A 10419-nucleotide genomic window follows, 5' to 3' on the forward strand; every position below is an offset into this window, starting at 1 on the left:
GCGCACAGCGCCAAGTCAGCCAGCCTCTGCCATTGCCAACACATCGTAAGCCAGTGTCTGCTCTTGAGCTACAGGCACAAAAACCACATGTTCATTTTTAGTTCCAATACACAGACATCTGTGCAACACGGTCAGATCTGAAACTCCACCATAAACCAACTAAAGAACCTATGGAGGGAACTTCCAGAGAAAAGCCCAGAGGTGTAGCCCAAGGTCTAAAACCTTAGGAATGATGTCAGTGGACAAAATGTTAAGAAGTAAAAGACACAAGACTCAAATGGACAGAGATTTCTGAAGCCAGGCTGCTCATTCCAAAAGAGAGCTTGTCAACCACAACCACTTCATGGAAAAATAGTTAAAAAGATCAACAGAATATGGACCCAAAACCGAAACATAAAGTCAGACCCTCCTTGGGACTTCCCTGGTGGCACAGTGGTTAAGAATCTGCCTGCCAATTCAGAGGACACGGGTTCGAGCCCTGGTCCTGGAAGATCCCACATGCTGCCAACTAAGCCCGTGCGCCACAACTGCTGAGCCTGCGTGCTGAGCTCTGAGAAGCCCGCACACCACAACAAAGAGTGCCCACTCTCCACACTAGAGAAAGCCTGCACGCAGCAACGAAGACCCAATGCAGCCAATAAATAAATAATTTTAAAAATAAAAACACTTGGAGTTTAAAAAAAAAAATCAGACCCTCCTCACCACACCATAAAATCATTTTGCTCTCAGCATGTCATGCTCTTTCTCAAAAAGACCCCTTAGACCTGAAGACCCAGGAAAACAGAGAAAAGGGTTTCTCATGTCTGCCAGGTCTGTCCACGACAGCAGGGCCCCAAATTGATGCCAAGGGAGCCTGCCTCTCTTTCCAGAATTGAATCTTTCTTCCCAGATAGGAAACCACTACAGAACTGTTCTCCATTTTTCCACCTCACAACTATGAAGACTGCCAGTAATATCCTCAACTGGTAAGTAAGAAAAAAACAAACCTTGAGAAATGAACAAGGTACCCATTTCCAACCAAGTATGTATTATGTGATGATTCAAAAAAGTAAGATCAAATGCTATTTCTCACCAAACACAAAGGAAGACAATCAGCTAAACATATGTGAAACAGACAAGGGAACTTCACTGGTTTTCCTGAAATAGCAATCGTATATAACACTGAAGCCCACGGGCATCAAGCCCAGCTCTCTGAATCCCAACATATGTGTGTTACACGGCCTAGCCCAGTTCTTCAGAACAGAAACCTGATTAGCTGGTGGGCCCATTTCTTCCTTCACTTCAAAAGAGTTACCTAAGCTAACTCATACTAGACCTAAGGCTCTGTATATCCAGGAAGGTCAACTTAGCAGACTCTAAAGCATCTGAAAGGAACTAAAGTTTGCTTAATGTTAAAATATGTAAACTGTTAAGCCTTATTAATGATTGTAGGGGGACTTCCCTGGAGGTCCAGTGGTTAAGACTCAGCGTTTCGGGCTTCCCTGGTGGCGCAGTGGTTAAGAATCCACCTGCCAATACAGGGGACATGGGCTCGAGCCCTGGTCTGGAAAGATCCCACATGCCGTGGAGCAACTAAGCCTGTGCGCCACAACTACTGAGCCTGTGATCTAGAGCCTGTGAGCCACAACTACTGAACCTGTGCACCACAACTACTGAAGCCCGCACGCCTAGAGCCCATGCTCCGCAACAAGAGAAGCCACCACAATGAGAAGCCCGTGCACCGCAACAAAGAGTAGCCCCCACTTGCCGCAACTAGAGAAAGCCCATGCGCAGCAATGAAGACCCAACACAGCCAAAAAAAGAAAAAAGAATCCTCCTGCCAATGCAGGGGACACGGGTTCGAGCCCTGGTCTGGGAAGATCCCACATGCCACAGAGCAACTAAGCCCATGTGCCACAACTACTGAGCCTGCGTTCTAGAGCCCGTGAGCCACAACTACTGAGCCTGCGTGCCACAACTACTGAAGCCCATGTGTCTATAGCCCGTGCTCCGCAACAAGAGAAGCCACCGCAATGAGAAGCCAGCACACCACAACGAAGAGCAGCCTCCGCTCGCTGCAACTAAAGAAAGCCCGCACGCAGCAACGAAGAGCCAGCGCAGCCATACGTACATACGTACATACATAAATAAATAAAAAGACTCTGCGCTTCCGCCACAGTGGGAGCAGGTTCTATCCCTGGTGAGGGAACTAAGATCCCACATGCCGTGCGGCATGGCCAAAAAAATTAATTAATTAAATAAAATTAAAAAATGATTGTAGGAGGTACTTTCTAGTAATAGCTGTGGGGAAGTTAAATGCTGAGAAGAGCAAAGAGAATCATGCCCAGAGGTTACTGTAAAAGCCCCAAATTATACAGCAAAGACTGCAGAGACTCGTAATTAACTCCAACAATAAGAAGGCAGGCATATACCTTCTGGCAAAAGACTGACATTTCTCATGGCTTCCAGGTCCTACCAATCAAAACAAGAGCACAAGCTAAAAATCCAAACTTATCCTTCCTCCCAACAGGGCGGACTTACTAAGGAGGTGCAGATCCATAGAAATCACAACTACCCTGGCCAGACTTATCAAGCTTCTCACAGCTGCGAGGCTGCCAGCAAGACTGGCACATAGTAAGCTGTGGAGAAGCTAACAAGAAAATCTAACAGCACCAAATCCTAAGCACTAAAAAAAAAAAAATCACCAGTTCAATCTTACTGCTTCTCCTCCAAAAGCACAAAATATTCCATCTCAATTTCTCTTGTCTTCACTCTATTCCTATAAGGACAGGAACAAGACAGGAATCACTCCCATTTTACAGATTAAAAAACGGGGGGAAGTATGAAGAAGACAAAATTGGCCCGCATCCCACAGCTGATGCTGGAGTCCTACATGGAATCTAAATGTTCACATTCTCTGTAAAACATGCTGCCTCCTAACAGCAGTCAACCAAACGTTCATACATGAATACCTAGCTCTTCTCCAATTCATCAGAAAAAGCTCTTGGACCAAAAAATGTAATTCTCCAGTGCCCTGAACTAAGCTTCTTTGCAGAGCTACAGCCCAATTTGCTCTGCAGTAGAAATCTGTATTGTGCTTAGTGTGAGGGTTGGTCACAGAGCAGCCAATGACCATTAAATTCTGCTTCCAAATGCAAAAAACCGTATAATGTTATATGCCTTTTCCTCCTCCTAATCTATTAGACGTAGCAGCTAATTTCACGCCACACCTCCTATTTGGCGTCTCTGGAATCTTAGACCAAGTCCTGGTCAATATGGAACAAAGGCAAGACAAACCACAAGAAAACTAGCAATCTATCCTATGTCATTACCCACAGCTTCAATCCTGCCCTCCCCCCAGCTGATGAAAATTTCATCTACACTGGTTACATGGAGCATCGAATGCAGAGCCTACCACGAAATAGCTGCTTCAGCAGCCACACTTTTCCAGACCTGAGCTCCCAGCGTGAGTTCATTGGGAGGCAAATGTGGGAACATACATCTACCTGAAGGGGCAACACGCATCAACCCACTGATTTCCTCAGGAAGTCTGGGTTTGGTCTGATCCCCAAGATAAGTCCCCGGCCCAGCTGTTCAGAAAAGGCAACAAAGTCAAACTGACCAAGGGAATTCCCTGGCGGTCCAGGGGTTAGGACTCTGCGCTTCCACTGCAGGGGGCACAGGTTCCATCCCTGGTCAGGGAACTGAGATTCCCCCGTGCCACATGGCAAAAACAAAAAGAAACAAACAAAAAAAACCTGACCCCACACTTTCTTCTTGAAGTACAAGTTCCTTTGAAAGGATGAGTGGTTTCCAGTCCAGATCACACCTTAGGACCGACTAGGGAGCTTTTTAAAAATCCAGTCTTGGCCCTCTGATCATTTCCCAAAGCTCCCCACGTGACTCTGGTGAACAGTAGTTCTCAATGTTTTTCAGCCTTGGGTTGTGGCTGCCAGTGCATCTCATGGATCCATCACATGAGCTGCATCAAAACCAATTCCACTCTTTCTAAGAACCCACTCAACAGTGCAAACCACAATGGCAGTTACCACAAGGGAAGTCTTATTTCATTGACACAAAAGTTGACAGCTTTTCTAAACCGATGTACAAATCTAACACTGGATATCTGAGAGCCGTCCACCCTTCAGAAATGCAGGAAAAAAATGTCTAAGTTTGGAATTTTCATCAATTGGCCTAGAACTCATGTACTAATGTACATGAGTATACCTCGTACTTAGACTTCTCATGTGGGTTTGAGAGCAAGGCTATTTTCTATTCTCACAGTGGTCAGCATACAGGCTTGAGATACCAAGTATATCTAAGAAACCAACCAAGAAAACATTAAAACTTTGAACAGAGATGCCCAACTGACTGGTGGCCTACAACTACACAAGTCTGTCACATCATCTGCACGCGTGAGTGTGAAGGGGGTGCTGGTACACAGAAAGAATAAGCAAGGTGGTCAAACACAACACCAACTTTTTGCCCCAAAGGCTACACCTTTCCATCAAGCCCCCTGCCAGGGGTAATGGTAGACAGACACCTTGGAAAAACTTTAAAAGCTGGGACAGGGTGGGCGTGGGGGGGGATGGTTTGGAATCATCGCCCAACTAGAGAGATGCTGACCAGCTGATAAGTGTCACCGCGCGAGTGAATTCTTAGAGTGAAGGCTGCTCCCACAATCAGCTCTAACCTAATGGGCAATGTCACCACCTTTCACCCCAAGTCTTCGCCTCCTTATGAAGACCATACCTTAAGAATTGTCAGGATCGTGTTAGCAGTAGAATAAAAGGGAAATGAAACAAGAAAAGGAAGTCGGTCAGCCAGCCCCACCGCCCCCCAGCCGGTCTCACCTCCCCGCGTCCAGCTCCCGGCCCGCAAAGCCTCCCACGTCTGTCAGGCTCGCAGCTGAAGCACCCAGCTCTCCGGAAGGCCTCTTGCCGGCCCCATCCCCACCGCCGGAGCCACCGTTGCAGCTCTTCGTGCGGAAGAGGCGACTGAGGCGGACTTTGAGGGAGCTCTTCCGAGAAGGGCCCGCGAGCGGCCGGAGGGGCCCAGGAGGAGGCGGGGGTGGGGGAGGTTGCTGCTGCTCCCCTCTACTCAAGCGCCCTGGAGGGACCAAGTCCTGCACCAGGAAGGGCACCGGGGGTAACTCTGGGCCCGGGGGCTGCAGAAGAAGCCGGCCGCCCCCTCCTCCTCCGCGGCCCGGGCTGCTGAGCTCCTCTTCCGAGCAGCTGTTAGTCTCCAGGCTCTCGGCCTCCGACTCCAAGCCTTCCAGGACCAGCAGCGCGTCGCTCGTTTCCGTGGGGTCCTCCCCGGCCTGCGGGGCGGCAGCAGGCGGCTGGGGCTGCGGAGGGGGCGGCTGCGGGGGGCACGGGCACGGGCAGCAACCCCCGCCGACCGTCTTGACCCCGGGCCCCGCAGGCTGCCCGAGCCCCAGAGCCGCCAACTGCGCCTCTAGTCCAGCCGCCGGGCCCCAGGTCCGCTCGAGCGCCAACCCCGGCGGCAGGGCCTTGGGGTCCAGGGCACAGCGGTGCCGAGGACACAGCAGTTCCGAGGGTCCCGGCTCCCGGGCCGCCTCCGCGTCCTCCTCCTCCGGCGGCCGACCCACGTTGCGGAACACCATCAGCTGAGGCGGCCGGGAGCCCCGCGGGCCCGGCCGCGCGAGGAAGGGTGGCGGCGCGGGGCCATGGCCCGGAGGCGGCGGCGGCGGGCCTGGCTCGGGGGCCGCCTCTCCATAGCCGAGCAGGCGGCTCAGGACGCGGTACGAAGCGGCCGCCGCCGCCGCCTCACCATCCCGGAGCTCGGCCCCCTGCATCGGGGAGAGGGAGGGAGGGCGGGCGGCTGGGAGCCGGGCTGGGGTGGGGACTAGGCCGGGCCCCTCCGGAGCCCCGCCCGCCGCGGCCCCCGGAACGACAGTGCTAACGGCCGCTGCGGCCTCTGCCTCATAGAGGGGGCGGGGGGCGCGCGGAGCCCAGCGCGAGCCCACCCTGCGCGGCGCCGCCGAGCACCGCCCCCAATGCGTCACTTCCGGGTGATGGTGGCCGCGCCTTCTCCCCTGGTCGTGCTCGCGCCGGCCTCTCCGAAAAGTGACGTTACGCGGGGCCTGGGCCGCTATTGGCCGCGAGCTGCTTCTCGCCTAGCCCTTAGTCCGGTACCCCGACCCTGGTTTTTCACTTCCCGGGCCCTCTGGCCGAAGCCACCCTTCGGGATAAGGTGGGGTGGCCCTGGAAAGCTTGGTCTAGTCCTGGGAGAGAGCTGCTGGCCTTGGGAGGACAGTACCTTTGGCTCTGGTCCCGCCTATGCCGCTTGCGATGTGTGACAGTGGCCAAGTTGTTTGTTCATTGACTAACTGTATCCCCGCCTTGGCATCCAGTGAATATTTATGGAATGACACATGAATAACATGTTCTAGACCCAGTGCTGTGCTGATAAATGTTGAACAGCCGACTGTCGGGAGAAAAGGGGAATGTATGCACATATATAGGTACATAAGGATGTGTAGCACAGAATTTACAAATAATAGTGTACATTTGCAGATTCCTTATAACTAATTTATTCTAACAGAATGCTTTCACTGATTTTTGCCCAACTGCTGTATGGGTAGCCAACCCGTGGTTTCAGTTGACTGGGGAATGTAATCACAACATGGTTGTTGGTTGATGTCCTCTGTGTCAATGTAAGAGGAAAGTGAATAAACAAGACGTCTTACCTGTCAATTATGGGAGCGACTTCTTTGCTGAATAAGAAAACAGTTTTCAAATACTGAAAGAATATTTCCTCAAGTTTTGTGCAATACAGAATGTAATGGCTACAAACATAACACATTCACTTAAAATCTGAATTATTTACATTTTCTCATCACTTTCTTAAATCTAGATTATCGACAAAACAATCAAGTCCCTATTTGTATCGTCTGCCGATTTCTCTGGTGTAAATCCTCCCACAAAGGCTGATTTCAATCTACCATCTTGACTTTGCTGAACACAGAGCATACTATTATGCAGTAGTTTCATACTATTATGTAGCAGATACAATAACACAAATAACCTCAAGAGCACAGGTAAATAATAATAGTAAAATTATTAGGAAGTGATGAGTTTTGAGAATGTATTACCTTTGTTTTTAATATATTTAATGTTTATATAATTTTTAACAGTTGGCTGTGTTTAGCAACTGGCTTGTAGGGAATTCCCTGGCAGTCCAGTAGTTAGGACTCTATGCTCTCACTGCTGAAGGCCGGGGTTCAAGCCAAAAAAAACCCCCAAAAACCAACTGGCTTGCAAAATTTATTCCACGCCCCCTGCAGTGGGAGTGCAAAGTCTTAACCACTGGACCACCAGGGAAGTCCCAAAATTTCTGAAATTTTAACAGTCGGCTTTCACAAGCCTGTATGAGCCAGTTCCACAGTACCACTAGACCTCAGTTTTCTCATCTGCAAAATAGGGATAAGGATTGCTGCTTTGCTTACTTGCAGGAATGTTGTGAAGGTCAAGCAAGTTCAAGCTTGTGTAGAGGAGGTGTGACTGGAGGCAGGGAGACCAGTTAGGAAACCATTGCAATCCTCCCATGAAGAGATGTTGAGGAATGCAAAGGATAAGGAGGAAGGATCAGCCAGCAGAACTTAGCAACTTTAGTACCTGAAGGTGCATTTAGGGGAAGATGATCCAGGGCCTGCTATGAGTTCTACAGCCAGAGAGAACTTTTAAAAAAATATTTACTTATTTAGCTGCATCAGGTCTTAGTTGCAGCATGTGGGATCCTTAGCCACAGGCATGTGAACTCCTAGCTGCATCATATGGGATCCAGTTCCCTGACCAAGGATCGAACTCGGGCCCCCTGCATTGGGAGCACGGAGTCTTAGCCACTGGACCACCAGGGAAGTCCCCAGAGAGAACCTTTTAAAATGAATATTCACCAATAGCCTGTGATTATAACCCTTCATGGTTTCCCACTGTTCTTAGGCTAAAGACAAAACTCCTTAAGGAGGCCTATGGGGTCCTGTGTCATCAGACCCCCGCCTCTCTGGTCTCATCTCCCACCAGGTTCCACCTTGCTTTCTCTGCCCTGCTGTTCCACTAGCCCTGTGTCAGGCTCAAAAACATGGCCATTGCATAAGCGATTCCCTTTTCTTTAAAGGCTTTTTCCCTCCCTTTTTGCTTCATAAACTCCTACTCATCCTTCAAATTAAGCTTCTCTCTACCTCAGGGAAATCTCCCTGCCTGGGAACTTCCTCCTCACTGAGCTCCAAGACCACTCCTTTGGTGCACTTAATTGCCCAGGTGTGATTTGTTCTCTATCTGCGAGGTTGTTTGATTAAAGTCTGTCTTCCCTATTAAGCTGTTAGCTCTGTGAGGGCAGGGACCTCGTCTGCTTTTTGCCCATCATGGACTCTCCAATGCCAAGGACTGCCTGGCACGGAGTAGGCCCTTGATACATAAGCATGGAACGATTGCTCCGTCCTTGTAAGAAGCTCCTGATACAAATTCATCTCTAATTCTGCACAACAGAATTAATAACCTCCCTTGCCCATGAAAAAACTGAAGAGTTCCTTACCTAAGGTCATACAGTTCAAAAAGGTGAAGTGGAATTCAAAACAAGCTCTGACTCCAAAGATTATATTTTCTACCCTCTCTCCAATACCTTTTAGGTGTTACTTAGGTTTCTGGAGAAAAGAAGAGAAATTGCTATAGGACCATAGCACACCGGAGGCCTAAGAAGACCACCCAAGATCCTGGCTGTCTCTGGAAAACTCTGGCTCCAGAACAGGTTACCCCCGCGAATGCAAGGCCTGTAAGCTCCACAGCGCCCTCTGCTGTCCAGATACTTTCCTGGCCCCAGAGGGAGGCAGACCATGTCTGCCGCCTGGGGTATCTCCACCTGCCCTGAGCACACAGAGGCACAGGGGAACACACACAGGCTCTTCCTAAGGCAGAGCAAGGAATGCTGCCTTTCTCCATTTCCTTAAATGTCCAGACCTGTAGTTCCTGGAAAAAATATTGAAAATTAAGCTCCAAGCAAAGGAAGTGTATCCTTGTATGAGCTGGATTTGTTGGGTAGGTTTTATGTCTACATATACCTGTTTCCTGAGGGCTATATAAGTGGTCTCTGCAGTGGTAGAACCCTAGTTTAAAAGGTTTGCAAAGAACAATTCAGAGAATCTAAACCAGTCTTGAGTTCACTCAATCGTTCAGCAATGGGCTAGGCTTCAGTGATGAATGAGACAGGCATGGTCTCTGCCCCTCTAGAGCTTGCCATCTAGTTTTGAGTCCTAGTCATGCCATTTCCTGGACATATTACCAAGAGCAAATAATTAAACATCTTTGAACCTGTGTTTCATTTGTAAAAATAGGTCAATAATAATCCCCCCTTGATAGAGCTGTTGTAGGGATTAAATGAAAACTTACAGGCAAATGCTACAGCACTATTCAAACATAAGTTATTATTATGAAAAGCTTCTTGGGGGAAAAAACAACTGACTGTTATGTCTTCACCCAAGGTGTTCTGTTGGCCCTGGACTAACAGTAACCAGTAATAATACCAAGAACGTGGAACGGAGCACTTGCTCACCCCACCCCACCCCCTACCATCCCCCTTTCTGTTGGCACACAGGAATCAGAGAGGCAATGGATGTGTGGATGTGTGATAGAGGTCTGACCCCAGACCACTCGCTGGCTTTGTGGCCTTGAGGAGGTCACTTAGCTGACATTTGGTTTTAGTTTTCATTTCCTTCTCTATTAGAGGAAGGTCTGGGATATAGGCACTCTTAGTTCTGACATCATAGGGATTCTGTGGAGGTTTGTCCTCTAGCCCCCATCTCTTCCTCCACCCCTTACGTTCCCAGTGAAGGTTCCAAAGCAGAACTATTGCTTGCAGAGGCCACCAGTAAAGCAAGAGAAGTTTTTAGCCACCACCACCCAGCCCTCCCTACATAAACTCAGAGATCTGGGACATCAGAGGTTTTAGAAGCGGGGATGGGGGCAAAGTGAGAAGGAGAGAAACTAACAGATAGCACATGCACATGGGGCCAAATCACTGGGCGAGCGATCAGCGATGGGAAAGTGGTGGAAGAGGGAGGGAGAGGAAGGCAGGGGCTTTGTTCCGTGGCTGACTTCAAGAATCCATACCCTTCTGGATCCGAGGAGGCTGCCTCAGACAGTGCTAACTCTGAGCTTTCCAGTTATTGTGTCCGACAGAGGGAAGGATGTGAGGGGTAAGAAGACCTGGAAGAGCAAGAGAGGTTAGCCATGGTTTTCATGAAGAAAGGAAGAAGACAGGGCTTAGAATGACAAAATGAAGGTGGAAGAAGCAGAAGCAAAACTGTTCATTCTCTTCCCCCCTCCCCACCATGACCCCCTTACTCCGGGCAGTGGTTAACTCTGTGATGCAGGAGAGGGCGGGCTTCCCTGGCTGGGGAGGTGGAGACCTGGTGGAGGCTCC

General features: G+C 49.6%; 1 protein-coding gene across 2 annotated transcripts in view; it reads right to left on the minus strand.

Annotated features, from left to right (window-relative positions):
* Window positions 1-5980, minus strand: part of SOCS7 (suppressor of cytokine signaling 7) — a 31611-nt gene extending 25631 nt beyond the window's left edge. For both annotated transcript variants that reach the window (XM_059998589.1, XM_059998588.1), the window contains exon 1: window positions 4833-5980. In XM_059998589.1, coding sequence (XP_059854572.1) covers window positions 4833-5797 — 965 coding nt within the window. In that variant the 5' untranslated portion in view covers window positions 5798-5980. The remainder of the gene's footprint in view (window positions 1-4832) is intronic.
* Between the last annotated feature and the right edge of the window lie 4439 nt (window positions 5981-10419).

This window comes from Delphinus delphis, chromosome 19 (assembly GCF_949987515.2).
Source record: "Delphinus delphis chromosome 19, mDelDel1.2, whole genome shotgun sequence".
Taxonomy (NCBI): domain Eukaryota; kingdom Metazoa; phylum Chordata; class Mammalia; order Artiodactyla; family Delphinidae; genus Delphinus; species Delphinus delphis.